Raw genomic sequence first — 26,139 nt, forward strand, 5'->3', positions numbered from 1 at the left:
GGACTTGCAAACCTGCCTCAAATCTCATTCATAAACAACTTCTCAGAAGTTAGTTAATCCTAGCTTGCATACCTTATTTTACAGATATGAGGTACAGGAAAACTAGCTGCAGCAGAAACACACAAGCCTGCCTCAGTTCTCCTGAGAAAAACATCAGGATAACTCCAAACTTCACAAAAGCCCAGAGCAGTCCAGGCAAAGCAAGGAACCACCTATTAAACTTGGGACCCATTTAGTGATGGCTGAACACAAGCTCACTCAGCCTGAACACTGCTCTGCTCTCCTGTCCCTTTGCCCAGAATAGGGCTGAGTTAGAAGCAATGAGTAGCACTGGAACCCTCAAACTGTCCTCAAGTTAGAAGAGCAAACCAAACAAGTCCTTAACTTGGCAAAAACTCTGCCTTAACCAAAGACAGAAAGTTGGCCTCTCGGCATTGACCACTATGCTAGTGCCAATTGTAGCCTTGGCTCTGGAGCCTATAACCCCAATTCCAGTCAAGACTGAGGGATGGTACACCCAACCTCCAGCATGGATAAATAAGCCAGAACAAATTTTATCCTAACTGATTTCACAGCTTAAAAACACAAACTATTAGCCAAAATAGCACAGCCTAGATTCACACACATGTCCTCCCATTATCATAGTTTCCACCATTGAAATGCAGCAAATAGTAAGCATGCTTACTAACCCCACATTAGGCCCTAGGGCTCTGCCAGCATAACCCACTCCAAGAATGGTGCTTATTTGCCAGCTGACATCCTTACTCATCACAGCAAAAATGCCCAAGTTTCGGCTGTTCCTCCCCAGTCCTGGTCTGAGCCTGGAACCTCAGTTGCACACTTCCACCTGTAACTGAAAACAGTGTCTACATCAGCATATTTCACACATGATGATGCTGCAAAAGCAGTAAGAGCTTTTGCTCTCTAAATTACATCTGGCAGTTTGGAAAGCGATCTTAACAGGCCTCTGGACAGTTAATGTTGATTTTCATTAAGTCACAACATGGCACTCTGTCAGAGGCCTAGAAAAATCAAGTGTTGTGTCAGTGTTTTAAAGGGATAAACACAAGTAATTATATGTTCTGATATCAGCTTTGACTATATTAATGGAAGGGTCAGTATGGTGATGCAAAAAAATCAAGAAAATGCAATCAATGATTATAGAAGATTGCATATTTGAGTTCTCTCCCAACAAGATTAACTCTATCAGGGAAACTTGTAACCACATTGATGTAACATTCTTTTTCTAAAGGACTTACCATGGCATCACAGATTTTGTCCGAGAAATTTAAAAAGCTTATTCCTAAACCATTTAACAGTATGTATTCAGTTTGTTCTAGTTTACAATTAAAGCCACATGAATGTAGTTTAGAGCTGAAGACAGTCTCCTGACTCCAGCACCCCACCCTCTGTTTCTGCTACTCTCTTTCCCTCCATTTGCCTCCAAGGACCTGCAACTCCTTTTCCTAGAGGATGGCAGTTGCTGGCATGATTCAGGCATACTTGTTCAGTATCTTCCTCATACAGTTATCCCAAGTTTTAGTTCTGCAGCTAGCCCATACATCTTTGTTTTACAGCACTGTATTATGTGATATAAACTCAACAGAATGGACTAAAATATATCTCATGTCATGTATCTCGGTTAAACACAGAGGAACCATACGGCCACTTCCCCCCCCTTTCCTCTCATTTATGGGGAGGAACAGAAAAAGAGTCCAGTCTTTTTTTTCTTTTATGAAACTGAATTGCAGGTCTGAAAGCGCTTATGTTTTTAGTCACTTCTCACATACCTTTGCCGCTTTCTACTAGCAGCCACAAGTCTAAGCTAGAAATGCTGTTCTCTTTGTAACAGTGTGCGTATACCCTACTATTATCTTAGCACCACCAGGAGATAAGTATTTTCAGACAGGAGTTTTTGCATTTTACCTTTCATTTACCTGTCCTTTGATTGCAATTTTGGTATAAGAAATGTGCCACTTTTTCTAATGGAAACAGCTAGTGCATGGTCTTAGGACCATACTAATAGTGCAAGTACATAGCAGTTCCACTACTGTATCAGTGACAAGAGTTCAGCCCAAGATTAGGCAGTGGATATGATTACCACAAGGACCGTCTATTATAGTACTTCCAATGTTGCCTCAAACTGTTCAGTAGCAGATAATATAGACATTTTTACTATTTATTTATTCTCCTTTAACCTTGTTATCACAGAAATTCTTTTCTCGAGGCTATAAGCTATACTGTAGTTACAAGACTTTTGATGCTACCTATATACTAAAGCACACAGTAAAGATGCATTATTTTCTCAATCCCCAAAAAGCATTGACAATTCAATTATCTCTCCGCACAGGGGGTGGTGGGAAAGAAGAAATGAAAACATGGCTACGATGTTCATGGAGAGATCGAAGTTGGTTAGGAAAAAAATAAGCCAGGAAGCACATAACCAGTCACTATTCAAGCAGGGCAAGAAGAAAAGGGGAATGGCAATAGAGCAGACAATGCACAGCCACGCTATTGAAAGGCAACGGCATCATTCCTCTCCTTATCAAGTGTTCACCAATTCATCAACAGCACTAGTAAACAAGAAAATTAGACACATCAACTAAAAGTGTGCAGTAGTACACCCCAAAAAAGGATAATCCATAGCCAGGCTATACACTAGATGTGTTGTACAAAATGAATAACAGACTTTAAGTGCTGTACCCAAGCTCACTATTGAGAAATCTGCTGTGTCGCCAGCATACCAGATCAATATTTCAGAGGTCATTATCTCATCCCTTCTTCAGCTGCTAACTTTGGATTTCTGCCAGAGAAAGGCAACCGCTAGCAAGATGATACACTAGTACATTAGGCAAAGCTTTTGGGAATTTGAGCACGCTTTTCTTTTCACTGAGATCACTCTGCTCTCTGGTTCCAAATGGCACAAGTGCTCCATCAATATACAAATGGTCAAACATGTTCTTTAACCCTCCCACAACAGTATGTATAAGAAGTTGTACCAAACTGCATTTGTTGAATACAATATGAAGAGAACTGAACCATTATGTAATTCTTATCACATTATGGGAAGGAGGAGACAACAGTTAAACTGAACCAGTGCGCTCAAGAAGAGCGATTTCACATGTACAGCGAGCAGGACTGACTGGAGACAGAGTTAAACCAAGAAGTAAACCAATAACTAGATGGTACCATCACCCCTCTGCAAGAATGTCCCATGAACTTTTACATGACTAAACCATGATTAAAGTTCTGCTTTAGCTGTGAGTTGGTAAGTAAAGCCAGAACCTTTTGGGCAACTGGATCAATGAGTTTTAAAGTTAAAAAGTACCTTCACTTTATGTATCTTAGCATCCTATATCATGTATTTTGCCATAAACTACCATAATACTATACCACTGTTCAACTTTTCTAATTATGACCTTGGTGATAATCAATGGGAGCAGACCCATGAACTCAGAGTAACATCCTACTTCACCTTCTGGAATGACTTTTTAGATTTAATCCAATAGTTTGAGTATTGTATCAGACATCAAAGAACATTACGTAACAAAAAAAATATAACTGAACATAACAAGTCATTTCTCCTTTCATCTCTCTAATGTTGTATTTTCTCATTTTAAAACCCATTTAGTAATATAATTAGCTTTACAGACAGACATGAAAGCCATCTCTACAACAGTAGATGTGTCTAAGAGCCTTCCCTTAAGGCCAGAAGCAGAAAAGAGTGTGCTGAACTGCCAAATTCCCAATATCATTACCCTGCTACTGGAAGAATTTGGTGACAGGAAATATTTCTGTGCTTATCTTCCAAAGACACTTCATTATTCAAAGCTTCCTCTCAGGAAAAGCATTCAGGAGATAACTTAGAAGTATCTTTGTTCAACCCAATTAATTAACAGATATTTGCATGGTCTAACTGTGCAAATTCTACATACACTCCCCAAAGAGTGGGACACAGTGACTTTAAAGGTAAGATATAGAAAAATGTATTTTGCTACACTTTTTTTATACTACAGTCACAGTACTCGAGCTTTAGCATCTAACATGCTCTAAAGGGAAGGGTCCTTATTGCATGCCCATGCATTCAGAGGAGCTAGGGAGGGGTTGAATCTCACACTCTTGATGAATTTGCCCTGTCTGAAGGCTTTACACTGTGGCTTTTACTGTAACTAAGTCCAAAAGAAACTAGCTTGTCTGGTGGAGAAATTCAGTATAGAGAGGATGGGAACTGGTATCAGCTTGGTGCAAACTCACCTGCGGGCAGCACAGATGCAAATAGGTTGAGCTACATCATGCAGCAGACTCATACTCAAATATAGGCATGGCTAAGGAAAACAGACTAGAATTTGGTATACCAGCTCTAAAGAGGCCCTTTATAGGAGTAAAATGTATACAGCCATCATGGATTTTGACGGTGTGTATACACAATACTCCTACACAGGTAAGTCATCCCACTCAAACTCCAGTCTACGACGCTGTAATCTCAATAGTATATAACCCAGCTTGCTTAAAATTTAATCCCTAAATTTGAGCTCTGGCCTGCCAAAAACGCCATGCCTTCGATTTAGACTAGAACCTGGTATTTCCAATGAATTTATGTGGACACAAAGCCCAGACTGGAGTTCTAGGCAAGAACATTTCCTAATCATATGGTTTTGAAAACCTCTCAAGGAATTTCTAAACTATGCTGCTGTTATTCAGTTAAATCAGCAAGTGGCTCAAATTCCCTTTCTGAAGATCTGATGACTCTTTCCTGTCTGCTCATCTCTATCTTTCTATCTACTGACAACTACCTTCTCTTTATATACATATTCAAAGAGGAAACTAAGAATACAGGGTCATTTGGTTTTCCTCATATACGGGCAGTCACAAGGTCTGATAACCAACTGCAGCTTGCCCTGTTTTGTTACCCTGACATGTGGACAAGGAAAACGAAATACTTTGACCTTAGATTTTTCCCAGCTGTCTATTTGAAGCATGTCATGATCTCCAATATCCACATGTCACCAGTGACCTTCACAAACACAGTATTAAAGGCATGAATTTTAGACAAATTTAGTTGAAGTGTTTGAAACATTGCTCAAAGTACATAGAAGAGCTGGCAAGGTAATAGCTGTGAAGAATTTTTCAGCGTTGTTATTCTGGAGTTAGAATAGGAGTTGCATGTTAACCATGTAACAGAAAGCTATCTGTTATATAGAAAGATTTAATGCATAATGAACTGTTGTATTGGTACTAATTCCATGTGCTTGAAAACACAGAGCGAGCTCAAGAGCAGAATGGCATGTTCATATAGACATTAATAACACACAAGTACATGCTAACTTCAACAAGCCTGCATTTATTAACCAGTAAGACAAGTGGCCTAACTTTATTATAGTTTTAGTACGTTGGGGCAGGGGGAGTTGCCTTTTTTCTTTCAGATTCCCTCACTATTTTAAGCATACAGCCTACAGGCTGCAGTCATGACTTAGCTTCCACACCACGATGCAAGTCAAAGCATCTTAAATAGAGTTATTCCATCAAAGGACTTGATTCCTTGTATGAAACAGGATCTACAGGCTGACTGACAGGCTGTATCTTTGTTTCCGGAGGTGCTGATTTAAAGCTGGAAACTGACAGTTTTATTTCAGATAGGGCTGAAAAAACATAGACATTTAAAACTATAAACAGAATTTTAAATAGTGGCAGGTTTAGAGATGGACAGCAAAGACCAGATCCTTATGAAATGGAAAGGTCACAGAAAGGCTTGTATCACTGACTATATTTTTTAATAGATGGCTACATAGCCAGAGAACAGAGAATTCACATCTGAATTCATGGATGGGTACCAATATGTATATGTAATCCATGCAAAGTAGAAAGGGGCCACCTTTTTTCTTAAGACTTGTGTTTATACAGCCCATACTATAACTTGTGATGCCAAAGCTTGGAATGGGGAAGAAAGTGTTAAGATGGAAACACATTTGAGCATTCTCATTGTAAACCTGAGTTTAAAAAAAAACAAAAAGAAGGCATGCAAGTTTGTCACTGCGTCACCTCTATTGATTATGTGACTATGGATTACCTCACACATGTACCACCACCTGCCTGGGAAGGTTCAGAACACTGTCAGTGGAAGGACTGGTGCTTTGGACTGAGGAGCACTGGCAAATGCTTGTTTGCACTTGGTTGTGAGTGAGACTCAGGATTTTGACTTAGCAAGATCTGTGTTTACTAGCTTGAAGTCTCTGAGCTATTTAAAGGTCTCCAGAGATCCCTAAAGAACCCAAACACATTATGGAGTAGTGTTAACTTACTGCACAGAGATTTATATCTAAAAAAAAAGTTTACTAACTGAAGATTACTTTTTTGTCTAAAGGACTCCTGCATGCATAAACATTGTAAAACAAGGCCCTAGACCCCTAATTTATAAAGTGTGCCTGAATTCAGTTAATTTGTAACTTCATTTTAATTCCCTGATTTAATACAACTAAAACCACTAATGCATTAAAAATTGTGCCACTCAATGCTTCTATCTGCTCATAATAAAGCATTGTACATTGTTAATTTTATTAGAGTGACAGATAACTTTTAAATATATTTAAATACATTTACTAGCCGCTGCATTTTCTGTAGGTTTTATAATAAAAGAGATGAAGTGCCTTTTTTTTGTTTGGTTGTTTTTTTTAAATACTGTCTACAGGAAACACTGATCTTTTATCCCTGATCCTGAACTTCATGACTAACACCTAGCTAATCAAGTAACTTGAGAAAAGTAACTTCTGGAAAGTATGAGCTAATGCCTGATAAAATTAAACTAAGTATTGATTATATTGTTATTTATGCTGGCCTTAAACATAGTTAAGAGAAATATGTTAGCTAGCTAAATTTATTGCAGCAACTAGCAAGCAGGCCTTTAACTGCGGCAATACTATGCTGTACTTAAGTGGCAAAGCCGAGTTACACATACACTTTGTGTACTTCCACATGTAGTACTTACTATTTGCCACTTTGTCAGCAAGCAGAATACAACTTCAATTGCTTTGATTTTGGATCACTTCATCACTGCCCCTGTCTTTTGGATCACTTTGAATCACCACCTCTTTTACAGCCAAGACTAGGTCATACTCAAGTCAGTTGAATTCCTTGTTATTTCCTGGTACACAGTCCATTTAACCTGGATTTTTAACTTAATTTTACCTTCTGTAAAACTTGAGATATCTGACTATATCAAAAAGTTTTAGATTCAGAAACATCAGATCTGTATTCAGGGTATCAAATGTTAGAATTCTAAGTTATTTCTTTTAGGGAAAATATTACTTATGAAGAGTGCATCAAACACTTGTTGCTTTAATACTGGTATGAACAAGGACAGATGACGTAGCGTCTCCACACTCCTAGCCCCACTCCCCCTTTCCCACATACTGATACCTATTATCTCTGCTTCTTTCCCCTTTTTATTTCTCTGACAATACAGTAGAATAGTTGTATCTAAGAAACCAGGCATCCTGTTCTATGCTTAGACCTGTATTTTTTCCAACAGTAAAAGAATCAGTATTTCTGGAAAACTAAACCCCCCCCCCCCCTTATAGCAGTCATTTCATTCACAACATACTTCTGTATCCAGAAGCAGTTCTCAACACAAATAGACAAAACTGATACTTGTGCTTATAACTGTGAAACAATGAATTGACACCAAGTGAGAATTTTAACTGTGCTTACCATCTAGTTGCATCTTCCTGCCTCAAACTAGCATAACAATCACATGCCATAAGCTAGGGAAAGAGGAAAAAAAAAAAAGCCTTTAGAAACCTCCTTACACAAAAAACCAGTAATCATTACTCAGTTACCTGCCAGAAAATCCCTGAAGAGAGATACTAAAATCTTGATGTTACATGCAGAAAGTCATGTAAAGTGGCAGGTAAATAGAACCTGCTTATAGAGTAAAAAAAAAAGTTACACAAATTCTGCATAATGGGAAGGTCTAGACTAATTATTTTTCTCTAACAGAAAGTAGGTCACCACTTTTGTGGGGAAAATTTAAAAAACCTCAACACAAGACATTTAAATAAAGCTACTCTATTAGTTAATGGCAAGATTGAAGTGACTATGCAAAATAAGGTTTGTAAAACCAAGATTAAGGTTAATTATTATATTATTTTAAAAGGACTATTTAATAGATATTTCTTAAACACAGTTCTTCATTATTGATGGCAAGACATCTAAGGGCACAGTTTGCTACTGTAGTAAAAAATACTGCTTTAAAAGCTGGCTAGTTGTTGGGTCTGAGAAGGTAACTTTAAATTGGAAATCATTATTCAATGGGGGCATAACAGTAGTCAAAGGACATATCCTTGTTAAGCACCCTTCACTCTTTCTTATTGATGTTTAATCACCAGTCTAAAAGAAAACACAAAGTCACTGCTGGTAAAGTTTGCAGCTGACATAACTGCAGTAGTAAACAATAACGAAGACAAACAACTGATCTACAGAAGTCCCATTTGCCTTGTAAGCCATGCTATTTTGGGCACCATGTTTCAGCATAAGAATACACAAAGCCATTCACCAAAAACTCAAGATTAACACTGAGGACTTACACGTGTAAATAAAGTTTACCAAAACCAGCTTCAAGCCTGGAGGGCCATACCACCATTCAGAAGAGGCTCCAGGAATTAGATAGGATATTTAACTAAGTAGGCTCTTCCAGAGGTGACCCCTCAATGAAAGAAGCAACTCTCTCTGTATGAGCAAGGGAAGTGTATTCCCACTACATCCAGCAGCAATATTTTCTGTTCTGTTGTCTAAAAGCTGCTGGCAAACTGAAAAAGGATCAGTAAATAGTTCTGAGAATAACTTATGGTTTGGAAAGCTTGCTTTGCATTAAGAACATTGCTGTGCAAGTATACATATGTATATTTTTTTAAAGCCACGAAAAAGTCTTACTTTAATAGATAAGGACTTAGGCTAAATGGATTGCACTTGTGCTCAGATTGCTCATCTTCTCAGATTGGTTGCTCAGTCAGGTTGAGCAATCATTGAGTCTCATTGCTCAGTCAGGCAACATCTGAAGCATACCACTTAGACTCATGTCCCAGGTACAGGTGTGTACTCCTAGCAGCACACCAGAATAAGATATATGTCATCCTTCCTAAAAGTTACTGGTAAAAGGCTATGACATATCCTAATAATTTCTTAGTTGCACAGCTGGAGAACCAGGACTGTAGTGTCCTCAAGTCCATTTGCCTTGCTTTAAACTACAACTCATTGACCGTGTTATCAGGTTCAACATACCTCAGCTCTCTGATCTGCTTATTATAGGGCCCAGACACACAACTAAGATCATCAGCTGGTAAGCTGAGCCCCAGTTGCCGTCTGTGCCTCCAGGTGCAGCCACAACAAGTAACAGGTGCACCTACTTTAGCTTTTTAGCATCATCAGGATTACATTTTCTGAGGCAAGATTCCATATTATCCTGATTTACCATATGTTGTTTCATAGCATGGAACAGTTTTGGGTTGTACAAACTAAACTGCTTTCAGATTAAATCAAAGGAACAAATCTAACAGACCTGTTAGAGGGCAAATCAAAGGAACAGACCTGCTACCTGGCAAGGAGTCTCCAGGTGACAGAATGAGACTAGAGCTAGTTTAAAGCAAAAACACTACAGCATACACAGCATGAAGGCTTGGGACTCAGCATTAGCTTTGTCTACAGAACCTCTCCTTTGCCCCAAACTAGCATGAGCACAGCCACTATGTATCCCTCAGTTTATTGACCTTCCACCAGTAATTGCAACGTGCTGCAGGCACCTATGACTACTCCAACCTCAGGAGCATCCCACAGCTACCACCAACCCACAGCAAGTTACTATCCCATACTTTTCCCCCCACATACCTGTGCCTTTGAGATGTGATCTCTCACCAGTACATGACAGCGCCCAGACCTTAATCCCTCACAGTCTCCAGCACAAATCTTTATAGACCCTCCTGAAGAGCCTCTGGACAGCCCCCACTCCCTCCTTACAGCAGCTAGTTGTAAATAGGTGCCAGGTGAGGGGCTGAGGAGCCTTCCACCAGCCCCTGTGGCCTTCTGTCTCAGGGACGAGGGCTACTGCTGCTTGTGCAGGTTCATGCTGCACTGCTCACAGAGGGTCCTGGCTCCTCCGTGGTGTTCAGATAACAGCGAGCATCCAGGCTAACTTCTTCACAAAGGAAGTTTCCCCTAAGATTAATGTCTCTGTGGATGTGAGGAATTGCTCAGCACTTGATGTTTTAAGCAGCAAGGACCGCTTCTGATAGTGGGAGATTCTGGGTACAGGAGTAATCTGGGAATGAAAAGAAATTACGTACTTCAGGTAAATTGTCCAAATAATCAAGCACTGTGTTTCACACCCTCCAGCTGCAGCGATCTAAACACCTGAAATTAGAGAATATTATAACAAATGGCTCAGAATAACCTGAAGTCTTTGTGTACAGCTATTTATATACAACACTTTAATACTGTTAAAATTCAGAAATCTAAAACTCCTTATGGGCAGAGCATGCACAGCATTGACTAAGGTCAGTACCGCTGCAATGCCAATACACCTTGTGCGATGATTTCCTTAAAACTTTTGGAATTCAAAGTAAATACTTCCATTGCCATTTCATTTTGTAATTGAAAGAAAACCAAAGCATTCTAACGAGTGCATGATATATAACTTGAATAATAAAAAGGAAGAATCCTGACTGAGGGGGAGCAGAAAAGCAATACAGGCAGCACCAGGGTAAAGTGGGCTAAAGCCCTTCAAAATGCCCCAGGAGCAGCTGGTATCTTGACAGGTTCAGCACTAATGGTACAGACTCAGCTTTGCTGTGTTATACCAATATTGCAAGCACTGAAAAACTAAGAAAATCTTTACAAACATATTTTTCTAGTAGTGAGATCCCATTCCCAAATTTTATGGGAAAAACCACTTTTCCTTCCTAAAGAAAACTCCAGCCCAAAGCAGATAGGAGAAACAAGTAACTGAGGAAACCCTGGCTGCACTATAAGGCAACAGCAATCACTAGTTTTGGAAGAATCTCTTCTGCTTTACAACCAAATATGCCTTGCCTTAAGTTCCCAAGAAGTGGATGAAGGTTTCTTACTATCCCCTGTGTGACCAAGTTGTATTTCTGCTAACAAAGGCAGCTTTTGTTTCCCAGTGGGCTCATCAAAGGCTTTCTGCCAAAACTTCCTTTGAGGGAAAACTGTCCACTAAACACATATTTTACTAGGAAGATCCTGGTTTCCACAAATCTTTGGATTTTTTTGTTGTCCTTCTTTTTTTTTCTCCTTTTTTTCCCAGAAATCTAAGAAGTTTTGATTTACATGAGTATTTCCTTTTTGTGGGTTTCCAGTGAAAACAAATAAACAAAACCAGAGACAGTTACAGATTGCCTGGCAAGGCAGTCTACACATTACTGAATAACCTGGTGATATCCTGAGGCTAAAATAACACAAATGATGAAGGTGTACTTCTACCCTAGCAGCAACCTGCTAGAATTTACTATACAACCTGCCCTTGCTCATTTTTTGTCAGTGGTCTCTCCTCCCTTTTGTTTCCCCAACAGACACACACACAAAAAAAGGATAAAACTGCAGTGATTTTATATAGACATTGTTCAAAATTGGGAGGCACAGGTGCCTCTGGGAGAGGCTGAGGAAAAGGCTGACATACGGTCAGGAGAACCATTAATATGTACAGCATGTGCAGTGTGATCCTGCAATAGCAAAATCATGTTAAAGGTTTGATTTACGTAGATAAACCTGGAAATACAATACCAACAGGAAATTTGCTCTAATGTGCTTATCAACTGAAATGCTACCAGAGAGTGAAATATAGTGACTTACAGTAATTTCTTTCCTGCATTACCAGCCAAAGAAGAGGTTGAGTTTTTGTACGAAGGTTCAAATATCTCACAATTGTGATCTTTCAACAATTCACAAGGCAGCAAAATGAACTGAGAGGCCCTTTCAAGAAATTTAAAAGGAAATTCAGTGCCCTTGTCTATTTTCTTTGAATGCTACCAAGGAGTCTGTTTAAAAAATTATGAAAGTGGTTGAGCTGTCTACCAATTCACGTAGACATATTAACATGGTACTTTTGCTTTTTGACATAAATCACTGAAGTTACAGAATGGGTAACAGTTTCTCTCCTGAGACAGCTGTAATGGTAATCTACAAAAGAACTGACCCCAAATTCTCAGACACTTAATAAAGAAACAGAAACAAGTCTTCTCACAATCTAGGTATCACATTATGCTATTTCAGAGTTCACATGTTGCTATAATTGCTGTTCACATGTTTTTTGAAAAAGGGTCATTCTGAATTCTTGCTAGCATCTACATTAAATATTTATATTCAGGCCTAAGATGTCTTGTAAAATTTTAATATCATACGCTCCTATTTAAAAAAAACAATAACAAACCCTCAACCTAAACCCTAGGTCATATATGAAGCAAAACATTCTAAACACTGTCTAAACTGTCATTTCTTCCCAAAGCACAAGGATGTTTATGCTCTTGCCTAAGAGCTGCATACCACTCCATATTTGTAAATGTTAACTCTGCAAGGTAGAAACTGGCTTCTGTATGCACCAGGCTTCTGTTTCTTCGCTGCTCAAAAAGCCATAATATGACATATGCGTATGTATAAATTGAAACAACAAAGATATATGGCCGTGTCACTGAAAAACATGCAGTCTCACTCTTTATTCCACATATCATCCTGACTCCAAGAAACTTTTCAAAATTGCCTCCAGAAATGCATCTTAGGTACCAGCCCAGTGGCCTAATAGTATAACTGGGGACAATTCCATGAGTCTGTGGGAGACTTGCACCCTCAAATCTGGTGTGAATCAGAAGTAACTTTCCTAGCATCAGTGGGGACTGACTCTGCTGCTGTGAGTGTGGTAGAACCACACTACTTTAAAAATTTTCAAGAAAATGCTATGAGAAATAGTAACGGTAATGTATCAACCCACCAACTGAATATCATATAAGGCCAAAGGACTTGCACTACCAGGTAGAAGACTGAGAGCAAAGAACCCAAGGACAGCCCTTCTATGTGTATGTGTCATTCTAAAATAGACTCCTGCAAGCATTCTGGTTAATATAACATACTGTTTGCCAAATATGTACTTTAAAAATAGCAGTCAACTGTATGGCATACCTTGAGTGGTGTTAAAGCTGTTTAGGTTTTGTTATACAAAGACTGTGATAAGTTACAACACACTGCCAGTGGAAAAAGAAGTGAAACAACAAAAACTGAGATGCATAAGATTTTTGAATGAGTACTTAACAGGGAAGGTTAAACCATAACAGGCATGTCTTAACTTTAATAAATCAGGGCACTTACTCAGATGACTAAACATGGATTTAGGATCTCCAGTGACTCAGATGTTTATAGTTGGGCAACTAAACCTACCATTGGGCATCTAAGGAAAAGTGTCCAGTATACCAGCAGTCTGTATACCTACAGCTCTAACAGCATGTAGATACTGACATTCTGCCCAGAGGAGCCTGAAGTTACACACTCTTTAAAATCTTGGCATAGAATTCAGCTCTAGTAGTCTTTAATTTTGGGAGAAACTAATGAGATTTTTTGCATTTCTGCTAAACTCTGATCAATTGATTGTTGTCCCAAACTTCTATGTCTCCCTTTTTGAAAAAAATTTCCAGCCTGTTTGACATCTAGCTTGCAAGCTCAGTAAACCAGAAGTTTTTGTATTTGTTATTACTGGCCAGAACAGTATTAACCTCAGCTGGGACAAGTTATTCATTTGTGTTACTAGAAATTTGTTTATGATCAATATTACTGATCCTTTTTCTTTTGTACAGACAAAAGTAAGTTGAAGACCTGGTTGCTGCTGTTTTCAAATGAACACTAATTTGTGCAATTTGGAATTTGTTTTTGACTCATTACAGGTTCGCAGCAAGAGCAAAGCAGCTAAGGCTGGACTGTGTGAGGGAGATGAGGTGGTGTCTATCAATGGCAAGCCTTGTGGAGACTTAACCTATGCTGAAGTTATTGTTCTGATGGAAAGCTTGACTGACGTCCTGCAGATGCTTATCAAGAGGTACAGGAATGCTCAGAATGCTTTGGTGCAATTCTGTTCAGTAAACCACATAGAAAATTCTGGTTCTGAATGCACTTATTTTGCAGACTTATACTGTAAGCTTCTGATAGTCCTCTTATTAAAGTCTGTAACTCTGCTTGTCTGTATGGAAAAGGGAGGAAAGACAGACTATTTGATCTGAAGGAATTATTGTATATAATTTGAACAGCACAGTTCAGGCACAGAATTAAAAGTACAGTCTCCAAATGTAATGATTTTATTTCTTATTAGGTATTCTTAATACTTACAAGGTATCCACTACCATATCTGCATACTGCAGAGTCTTGACTCAATTATTCTTTCCACCCCTTTGAAGTAGTGAAGTGTTGTTATTCCCCACAGATATGGAAGTGAGGCTTACAAAAAGCAAAAGCTTTGTAGACAGAGAAAGTGTGTTAGACAGATATGCCTTGATGATGACATGGCAAATGGTCTTGGGGGGCAAAATATGTCAGGAGGGGGAGAGGGTCTGGAAATCATTAATTCTATTTCTGTAGCTGTTAGCACTTCGCTAGATGAGGTGGTGCAAGTCACAGCTCTCTTGGTCTCAGCTTCTCCATTTATAAAACAGCGATAGTGAATTTCAGCTTTCATTGAAAATGCTTCGAGCTTCTTAGAGTAGAGAACCTTCATGTAAATTTGCAAGCAAGCCAGCATTACTGCTCACTGCACATCAGCCTATTCTAATGACTGTTCTGAAATTTTCACCAGTGTAATGCATGCAATCTTGAGTTCAGAACCACCTACAGTAAGCACATTCTCCCCAGACTTTGTGAATTCAGACAAGATGAACTCTGAATTGCCTTCACTGTGGGTAAGAAGAGGAAGAAAAGACCTGAGACTTCCCCACTCCTTGTCAGGAATTATGGCTCCGCCCCACAAGCTACTGCTGTTCCCTGGATTTGCTCTCCCCCAGGCAGGACTGGGAGGACAGAAGGGGTCAGGATTCATCACAACAGCTAACAGCGAGTGTCACTGGAAAGGCTGAAAGGACTCTGGTGCAAAAAAGGCACTTGTCTCTGGTTACCAGGGATGTCTAAACAGCATGTGAAATTCCTCTGTGGTTTCTGCAACCTGCGCAAAGGAACTTTCCTAAAGTGTCTAGTAGTTCAAAGTTACAATCTACCTTCAAAACAAGTTGCTCTCAAGGAGTATTCATTTTATTTATAACAGACATTTTGCATGACCTGTCTGTGTATGTTGTCTTGGGCTAAGAAATGGATCAATGTGATGAGCAGGGGAACAGTGATAGGTGAGGATTACAGCTTACCTTCTCCACAGTGCATAGCTCTTGTTTCTGGTTCAGCAGTGTACCATTTGAGTGGTCTTCATGTGATAGCTGCATTCTTATGTTTTCAATTCATAACACAACTACTGGAACTGCACTTGTAAAGATGATATTTGTGGCTGACCAGCTGTCTTCTTTGCAGCCATAGAAATAGCTCCATATGCATTGACTCCTGCCTGTTGCTGCTCTATAACTGATATTTCAGTTGGTCTGAAGGCCACAGTACACTAGCTGAAAGTGACAGCACATCTTCCATTCACTCCATTGCCCCTGCTTGAATGTATGGTGAACGGCAAGACATATCCTGAAAATCAGACCCAAAACAGAGTGCTTAGACCACATGATTCAGTGTTTCATGGAATGAAACTGTGTCTGTTAGAAATGTCAAGAAAATTGCAGTTGCTCAACACTCTGAAAGTGACTAAAATGTTCTAAAGGAATTCACCATGAGAATCTTTGAATTTCTTCTCATCAGCTCATCTTCCCCAATTCCCAGCCCCTACTGTCAGTATCCTTCAGGGTATGGGAGAATAAACTGAAACACTTCTCTTCCCCTGCCACCTCCTTTGTGGATAGTAGCCCTCTCAGCACTACCACCAGAAGGGTTTTTCAGGAAGTGTCTTAGCATCCGCCGAAAGCAATGAGAACCAAATCCTTCCTTTCCTGAGTAGCCACTTGTTAGCAGCCATCTCAAGAAAATGCTGAAAATCATGAGGAAAGAATAATGCCTAATTAAAGTGGTGTTCCAATGGTGATCTTTACATCCAAGCATCTTTTGCTGGTAGGGAAGAATATTTCTCCTTGGGAAGCTTCTGACTGTTCCTAAACTATTTGCACGAAGGATGAGATTTTCATAGGCAACCATTTTTGGCCTAATTCTGCTCTTACTAAGCTTACTGGGAGGAAAATTAGGCTTTTAAAGTAGTTTTTAAAATGCTACTTTGCCTTTGATGTCTACAAAAGGTTCTCCCAGTACCCTGTAAACCACAGTCAGTAACTGACCAGCAGTGCCCACAAAACCTTTGGTTTACAGGATTAGAGGAAAGAAACACCCTGCAGGGCAGGCACTCTCCAGATGCCATGTGGGGGAGCATCTTGCTGACCTTCCCAACAAATGCTGAACAGATGCATCAGGGAAACATCAAGAGTGGGGACAGAAACAGAAACACTAGCCTGCCCTTTTCACATCAGTATTAGCAATTCTTGGGCTACTGCTGAGTCTAGAAAGAATATTTCTAGGGGGAAGCAGGGAGTGTGCTCAGTGCATGCCAAAATTAAATGCACCATGTAGGGAGTAAAACATGACTATGAGACAAACCCTGCCGTGCTGACTCCATGAGTTCTGCTTCCTTCCTGGAATTACAGCAGGGGTGTTGCTCCTGCAATGAGCTGGAAAGACCTGAAACAAAAACAATAATTTGACAAAGCAGAATCTTAAATGACAAAATAGAGATCAGATCCACTATTATGCCTCCTGACACGTGGATACACATTTATGTCTATATAGAGTAGAAGTATATCCATAAGTAGCAAGCTCCTCTTTAAGGTGGAAATCTTTCTCTCACACATACACACAATCACTCAGCTACCAATAAAGACTAACATTTAGCTGGCCCAGTCCCCAGTCTCATATCTTACAAGGAAATGTTTACAGATTTCTGTCATATATCTGTACTTAAGAGCAGTACAATTGATCATCCAAATAGCATAATACGATGGAATCCAGCGGCACTCACAAGGAGCTCCCTAAATTAAAATCTGTCTGACCTTTATGTAGCTCCATATGTGGTTTAATGGATGTTACACATCTTGTGCTATTTGAGGCAGACCCAGACTCCTACAAACAGTAAGCTGCATGACTAGAAAACCAAGTGATATTAATGCTTCATCAGTGCACTGACAGATTTATTTCTTCTGTTGCTTCTTCCAGCCTTTCTTTGTATGGGGTTCCAAATTTCAGAATACCTGAGACCCACTTTTGATTTCAGAAATCTCCATAATATTTGATATAAATATTTTACTGAGGGTACCTACTGCTTCCCTCATTTGAAAAAAGTGCTTTGCTACCTTCTAGTCAACAGAAAGCCTTAATAACATGCTGCAGTCTTGCTGTACAGAAAAGGTTTCTTCTTGAATTAATAGTAGTCAGTATGGCCCAGAGTACTGAAAGAAGAAGCTAGAGAGTACACTAGGAGTCCTAACTGGGCCAGGGGAATGAACAGTTTAAAAAAGGGAGCTACACTGAGGTATATAGTAGGCTTCAGGAAGTCAAAGTAACATTTGCCAGTTAGAAATATATATTTTTTAATAACTAGGAAATATTGTATGGGTTCACTACCCTTTTTCACTGCATCACTGAATAAGCCCAGAATGTTTTCATTATTCTATGATATATTCCTCACAGCAATTCTCTGAATGTATTTCAAGTATTCATTCCCCTCCATCTGATCCTGATCCAGTACTTACCCCTTTCTTAGAGAGTAAACTTTTTGGGACAGGAGCTATATGTGAGGATGGTGCCTAAAACTGTTGTAGTAGTAGCCACAGAGCCAAAAATTAACCACTCTTCTGATGTCATGCACAGTTAATTTTCTCATGCACATGTGAAATATGAAGAAGTGTTGTTCCAGAAGTCTCAGCAGCATTTGTTTAGAAACACTGTAACAGAAATGTGTCTGTGAAAGCACACTGATGTTAAGAATGATATAATTCAACATTGCAGAAGGATGGTAGTAGGATCATCGTTCTACCGCAGTAGTGTAATTTCCCTGTTACTGAACTGTTAAGTTGAAGAATTCTGAAAGATACAAAAATGCTTCAGTTTAAGACCTTTACATTCTAGGAAAATTTTTCGACTTAAATGGGCCTGCTAGCAGGTACCACAATTCATTTAAGGGGGAAAAATGCTATACGGAAATTACTTTTGTAACTGTACTTACAATTGCTGTGTTTACAGCAGCTTAATTTCTTGAATTACTTGTTTATGTATGTGCAGATCCTCCAATGGAATAAATGAAACCTTGAGCAGTGAAAGAGAAAATGGAAAACACGATAACATAAAAAATGAGGACTCTAGGCAGAGTACTACACTGCAAATTAACACAGTGAAAGAGATACCCCGTGGAGATTTATGCATCACAGAGATATACAGTGAGACTCACCAGGGAGCAGGAGAAAGCAACAAACACTTTTCTGAAACGAAACAAGAGATCACACAAAGCCACAGAATTACTCCTAAAGTTACAGGCACCTCCAAAGTGCTTGTGACAGATGAAGCTGCTTTCAGAGGGAAGACAGAAGAAAGGCGGCCAGGTACTATGGTTGAGCTGCAGTTGTCCCTCTCAAATGATGCACACAAGGGCACCAATCCTCCTGCTGTGACTCTCTTAGGGGCAGAAAAATGCACCCCTTCAGGAAGAGCACCCAGTGTACAAGAAGTTGGGACTAGCCCTGTAATTGCAATTCCCCTGGGATTGAAAGAGGGCAACATCCAGTGGTCAAGCAAAGTAGTCCAGTTTTCTAGTGGCAAAGAGGTCAAGAGGATCCAAGGTGCAGCTCCATCTCTCCCCAGGGTGGAGGTGATCCTAGACTGTTCAGACAGGGAGAAGGAAGCACCCAGGTCTCTAGCTGACAGGGGGTGTGTTGATTCTCAAGTGGAAGGAGGGCAGTCGGAAGCACCTCCTTCCCTTCTCTCCTTTGCAATCTCATCAGAAGGCACAGAGCAGGGAGAAGACGACCAGCACTCGGAAAGGGATCACAGACCTCTCAAGCACAGGGCGAGGCACGCAAGTAAGTATGTCCTATCTAATCATTTGCACTGCCTGCGGGTATCTTTTTTAACTTTAAACATAATTTCAGTATTTAGGCTGCATTAGAAAAACAATGTTTAGATTTTTTTCCTGCAGTTTTCTAAATTTCCCTCTCTCTTTTTCTTTTAAATGATGTTTCTATTCTTGCTTTATATATTTTTTCAGGGTAATACAATGCTCCTGGTGATGAGCCAGAAGTATACCAATGCCTTAACTGTGTTGAATAACTTTGCTTAGTAGACTTCCACTTTGAATTTAACTCATGACTTTGTCCAACTAAAAATACTTACATCTCCAAAAAGGTCTGAATTCCGCTGGTCTTCTAATGTATATTCAGAGGCAATCTGTAGAATATTAACAAAAAAAGCAAGTTGCTTGCACATGTCTAAGCAAATCCTGTGGATATGTCTTTTTATAGCAAAAACTTTGTGTTGTCATTTGCATTATCTAAAATCAAAGCCATGCCACTGCTCTTAAAAGTTAATTAAAAAGGCTAATAGAAAAGCTTGATGTTGCCTGCAGAAGAGATTTTGACAGACACTAGCATGTGTATAACTGTTACATGATCCTTTCAGTTCTGTCAGTCTTCTCCAGACTGTAAAGTGAACATGCTATTTCTTCTGACTCCCATACCCAGAGGTCAGCTTCAAAATGTGCCCAAGAAGTTTACATGAAAGTAAACTTGCAACTGGATCCAATATTAATTAACTGAGTCCAGATACATATTATTTATTTATTTATTATTTTATTCATTTGGGACCTTTCTATTGGTTGCTTGCTCTTTCCCAACAATGTTAAGAATCCTGTCTGGGGATTTAGTAGCAGTATGTCAAAGGTGCTTGAATGTGTGCAGTGATATACTGTAGCAACAAGCTATTTCATATGCAGTGTTGGAATTAGTCTGCTAACCCACTGCTAATTCCTCTGTAAGCATATTTTTAGCATGATAACCATTTGTATCTTATTGGCAAGTGGATTAAGCAGTTACTTATGCCTAAGTGTCTGTATGCAATCCACATATTTTTGGCATATTAAATGAAGCATAAAAGAAAAGTGCACATGCTTTAAATTTTGGCTGCAAAGTTAGAACCAACTGTGGGACTGTGCCTGTCTTTCTTAGAGAATTACTTGCAGTGCCTGTCTAATAAAGCAAAAATACAAAGTATGAACTACATTCTACATGATAAACTCTTCTTTCAAGCAGGACATAGATTCTGTCCTTTTCCTATCTCAACTATGACAATCTCAATTCCTTCTAATCTAGTGGCAGGTCATTATCCTTAGGAACCACTGATTTAATCTATTAAAATTTGCTTTTTTAATTATTATTACTATTATGTGTAAAATCCTGTCTACACATTAGAACAAACAAATTGCCAAGCATAGGGGAATAATCTGTGTGCAGCAAACACTATGCATGTTTTTTATAAAATTAAAAGCTATAATGCAGCATTTAAGTCTAAACTAGAGAAGAACATTTATTATAGGGGTTTGATCTCTTTAGCAGAAATTTTCTCTGTAAACAGTAATCAGATTATATTTACCTGAAGAGTTAACATTTCTTCTGCCATCTTTTGGAACTATTGATTAAGTAACTATCCAGATTAATTAAGAAAACATATGCCAGCAAAATGAAAAGTTTCAATTTTTGCTTTCCACAGAACTGTATGGGTACTTGCTGAATCCCCTTCCCAGAAAAACACTCACTGCTGATGCAAGTAGCTTATTTGAAAGCATAGAACTTACATCTTTCTGTTTGCAGAGGCACTCTACAGCCCATACTTTTGGAAAATGTTTTTAGTGACTATTGTAAGCATTTGGATCGCCAAAGAACTGGGCCAAAGATTTTGTGATTTGGCTCTCTCACAATAAAATATTACAAATTGCTGGTTTGGGTGCCATGCTCTTTTCTCTTTTATAGGTTCTTGTGAGAACCAGTGGTCCGGTCATGCCGTCATCTGGCATAATGGCAAAACTCCAATTGTCTTTAATAGGAGAAGTATCAGACGCCATCTACTGACACGGCTAAAAGGATCATTAATAGAAAATACATCACATGGCTTTCTTCAATGAGTTTGCTTTATTTATGCTAGCAAAAGATACTAAAAAATTTACTGTTCCATTTTCATATATCAGAGGCACACTTTTTCCTTTTGAAAGTAAGTGGAAGGGGACCATTAATTTAGGCAGGAACAGCTTTAAATTCTAGCTAATAAAAGGGAAAAGCTATTGAGGCTGTCATTCGTGAGATGTCATGCTAGAATATAAGGAAGAGAAAGAAACAGGGACACCACCTGACTGGTGTTGCCCCATGAGGCACATGCTCTATGTCACATAACAAGGAAGCAGTCATGCCGATGTACAGTGGACCTATCAGCTTTACAGTTGCATCTATTCCTGTTCCACTACTTGATGAACACCGGTAATTTTTGCTTTAAGAAATATGTATTATTGATAAATGCTAGCAAAAACTCTTGAGAAGTTAGTTGAGCCTCCTTGATTCAGTTCTTAAATGTGTAATCATTCTTGCCACATTTTCAAAATAAACATTGTGGAGCTGTTATATCCTATACAATTTTGGATTATGTTTCAGGCAAGTAATGCTTGTTAAAAGACTGAAACCTGCTTTCACTGAGCACCATGGCCAAACTCCCACATCTTCCAAGGGGCTGGAAGTTAATCCTAATATTTTCTGTGTATGCCTTTGTGGATGTATACTTGCTTTTAAATAGCCAATACCTAGAAGCATACTGACTTTTAGCAATTATATATATTTTGTAATTCATATGAGTAAAATAAACACATAAATGGCAGAAGCTGCTACCGTTGTCAGACAGAATACACTCAGTTTCATTTTGTCTCAGATGTTATACAGTCATGGGCCTGGCTGGCTGGGAATGTCTGCTGTAAGCCTAGGAACTGTGGTCAAACACTTGGTAAATATAAGATCATAGAAATTGAATAAATGAGAAAATATCGTCTGCTTGTTGCTGCTGAGATTACTTATGGAAATAAAAATCAAGAATGCTAGAAATAGGGACACACGTAACGTTTCTGTTGAACTAAGAAAGTCCTAAAGAAAGTGATGTAGCCTTTGAACTTGCATGGGTGTATGGAATTTACAACACTGTTGACATTGGCTTAAGTATAATGATCTCTCTATACAAAAGAAAATAAGTGTTTTAATACAGGGGAAGGGGGCAGTGGGTAAATTTCAGTATAGATAAATGCAGAACTATTTGTTATTAGTTTTCTTGTATTTTTGTGAGCTGCGTGCAATTAAACATGCACTTTCATTCTTTCCATAGGGCTCCGGCGAAGCGAGAGTCTGTCAGAGAAGCAGGTCAAAGAAGCCAAATCCAAATGTAAAAGTATTGCATTGCTGCTGACAGCAGCTCCCAATCCCAATTCCAAGGGGGTGTTGATGTTCAAGAAGCGTCGTCAAAGGGCAAGGAAATATACTCTAGTCAGCTACGGTACCGGGGAGTTAGAACGTGACGAAGACGAGGGACAAGAAGGTGAAGGTGAAGAGGGGGACAAAGAAAACACTTTTGAAGTGAGTTTGCTTGCAACAAGTGAGTCAGAAATAGATGAAGATTTCTTCTCTGACATTGACAACGACAGTAAGATTGTGACGTTTGACTGGGACAGTGGTCTACTTGAGGTTGAAAAGAAGACAAAAAGTGGAGACGAGATGCAGACGCTTCCAGAGAGTACAGGTAAAGGGGCCCTCATGTTTGCCAAGAGGCGGCAGAGGATGGATCAGATCACAGCTGAGCAAGAGGAGATGAAGGCACGCACAGTGCATGCAGAAGAACGAAGGGAAGCCACCATGTCAGAGAGCTTCCAGAAAGTAAGCTCTTCAGTCTATCAAGCAAAAGAGGAAGAAATGTCAAGACAGCAGACCTGTGTGAGCAAAAGCTACACAGACATGAGCCAGAATCATAGCAAAATGGTACAACAAAATGGCTTTGGCTTAGCACCAGACACAAACCTCCCTTTTCAGTCCTCTGAAGCTCAAAAAGCAGCATCTTTGAATAAAACTGCTAAACCCTTCCCTTCTGGGGTTCAAAACCGAGCAGCTGCACCATTTTCACCCACAAGAAATGTCACTAGTCCTCTTTCAGATATACCAGCACCACCTCCTTACTGCTCTATCAGCCCACCACCTGAGGCTTTATACAGACCTGTTTCAGCTCCTGTAGCCAGCAGAGCCGCCCCAACTGTGTGGTCACCCACCGAGCCAACAGAACACATAGCATCCAGAGACGAAAGGATTGCGGTGCCAGCCAAAAGAACTGGGATACTGCAAGAGGCAAAGAGAAGAGGCACTTCAAAACCTATGTTCACTTTCAAAGAAACACCCAAAGTAAGTCCTAATCCTGCCCTGTTGTCCCTTGTACACAATGCAGAGGGAAAAAAAGGTACTGGAGCTGGTTTTGAGTCAGGACCTGAAGAAGACTACCTCAGTTTGGGAGCAGAAGCTTGCAATTTCATGCAGACTCAAGCATCTAAACAAAAAGCCCCTCCTCCTGTTGCTCCAAAGCCTTCACTCAAGGTCTCTCCTACTGCTGATACTCCAGTTTCACCAGTTTGGTCACCCTCAGCTGTGGCTTCTAACAAGGCTCCTTCTTTCCCAGCACCAGCCTCACCTCAGGCAGCATATCCTGCACCACTCAAATCTCCACAGTATCCTCATTCTCCTACCCATCCCACAACTACTCTCAACCTAGCTGGTCCTTTCAAAGGGCCTCAGGCAACCCTAGCGAGTCCAAACCATACACCCAAGACAACACCAGTCACACCAAGTGCTGGAGGAACAAAGCCACGCTTTGAGATGCCACCAGCTATGAGTGGAAAAGGAGCACAGTTATTTGCCAGAAGGCACTCTCGAATGGAGAAGTATGTGGTAGATTCAGAGACTGTGCAGGCAAACATGGCACGAGCCTCATCTCCGACTCCATCTTTACCAGCTTCTTGGAAATATTCATCTAATGTCCGAGCACCTCCACCTGTTGCTTATAATCCCATCCACTGCCCATCTTATCCTCCTGCTGCTACCAAGCCTTCCTCTAAGTCCACCGCTGCTACCAAAAATACAAAAAGAAAACCTAAAAAAGGTCTCAATGCTTTGGATATTATGAAACATCAACCTTACCAACTCGATGCATCTTTATTTACTTTTCAACCTCCTAGTAGTAAGGAAAGCTTTGCTATTAAGCAGACATCAAAGCTGTCCACTTCAAAGCAAGCTCTACCTTTAAGACCACCAAGTGCTGGCTCTCCTACTAATGTCCGGGCATCTTCAGTGTACTCCGTGCCAGCCTACAGTTCACAACCTTCGTTCCAGTCAAATGCCTCTATCCCAGTAAATGAATCATTTTCACCTACAGCCTACTCTGCATTTTCTAAGTCAGAAACCACCACATCCTCTTTGTTTACTGCTCCAAGGCCAAAATTTTCAGCAAAGAAAGCTGGCGTCACTGCACAGGTGTGGAAGCCATCAATTATTGAAGAGTAAATCTTATAGCTGAAACTTAGTGTCCATTTTGCTTGCAGCCAATTGTTTGCAGTGATAACCTGGCACACAAACAGTGCCTATAGTATTCCTTAGCTTACTTAATAACGTCAGATGTATCACCTCAAATCTGGGTCCAAAATATCTGAACTTTTTTAAAGACTCAAAATAGATACAAATTTTAGCACATTTATGCATATTATCAGATGTTTTATACATGTAACATCCTGAAATGAATACATACCATTGTATTAAGTAAGCAGGACACTAGGTTTTTGCTTTAGGACTACTACAACAGAAACAACAGTAGCAATATTCCCGGTATGTCAAATTATTAGAGAAGAGCTTTCTTTCTGGCCCCCTCTCCTACTATGTTCTAATGACCTAGGGATTTGAGGACTTTTTTTTTAAAAGAAGTGCCTTATTAAATTATATTAATAGTAATATGTATTACTAACATAGCATAAAATAGATACAGTATTAGACTCTGACTGATCACTAGCAGAATACAACTGGAGAGACCTTTGGCCTGCACAGAGCCCCACTGAATTCAGTCAGAATCTGTCCTGGTTCAAAGGTCCTTCCACAGGAATCTGATTGATTGGCCAGGGGCTTAGTTTGTAAGCTATGTGGATCAGCTGTGATCCAAAATCATGAATTGCCTCTGTGATTTCACAGAGAATGTGCTATAAGAGATGCTGGAGTGTTCTGAAGACTAAAAGAGGTGGAAAGACAGCTGGAAAAATTGTTAAAGATTTTCCATTTGGGGGAAATTTGACATCCCAAGTGCAGACATATTTTTAGCCAAAGTTTGCCTTGAATCCAGCAAGTAAGACAGAAACCAGTAAATCAAAATTATTGAAAAGTCAGAGAAGTGAGCTGGGTTTTGCAGCTGCAAAGTAATGCAATAGCTTTTTGTGAAAGCACAGTGATCGGGAACTGAAGGGATACACACATTCAAGAGTACCAGTTCTTGCAAGCAGAGTAGTATATGCCACAGAAATTAGCATTTAACAGTAAATCATAAATATGACCATGTCTTCCTATTGGTCTCTTGTACACATTTTGTTATTTTCACTTGGGGCTTTACAGTGCTTTTTTCCCACTTTAAATCTTTTTACTCTGGTCTTATACTTTCACCTTTTACTTGTATTGGGGACTAAGAATTGAAATACTGCTACTGTAGAAAATTCTTAAGAGTCTGCCATCTTGAGACCTACTGTATAATACTGCAGCGAGTGCACAGTCTTGCTGAAATCACGGAGCTATATTTGAATAGTTTAGCATGTTTTTCAGTAAGCAGTCCTGTTAACATCGGTCATGCTAGGTCTGAAACAAGGTGTTGTTTCACACAACTAAGAGTATCAAAATCCATCTCAAGTGTGAAGCTAAAGATTAAAGT

At 39.6% G+C, this 26,139-nt stretch overlaps 1 protein-coding gene across 1 annotated transcript in view; it reads left to right on the plus strand.

Moving 5' to 3' along the window:
- Nucleotides 1-26,139, plus strand: part of SYNPO2 (synaptopodin 2) — a 98,683-nt gene that overhangs the window by 51,748 nt on the left and 20,796 nt on the right. The window contains exons 2-4 of the mRNA XM_049815085.1: nucleotides 13,932-14,083; nucleotides 18,406-19,199; nucleotides 22,528-24,710. Of these exons, the coding sequence (XP_049671042.1) occupies nucleotides 13,932-14,083; nucleotides 18,406-19,199; nucleotides 22,528-24,710 (3,129 nt within the window). The remainder of the gene's footprint in view (nucleotides 1-13,931; nucleotides 14,084-18,405; nucleotides 19,200-22,527; nucleotides 24,711-26,139) is intronic.

Source organism: Accipiter gentilis, chromosome 12, assembly GCF_929443795.1.
Source record: "Accipiter gentilis chromosome 12, bAccGen1.1, whole genome shotgun sequence".
Classification (NCBI taxonomy): domain Eukaryota; kingdom Metazoa; phylum Chordata; class Aves; order Accipitriformes; family Accipitridae; genus Astur; species Astur gentilis.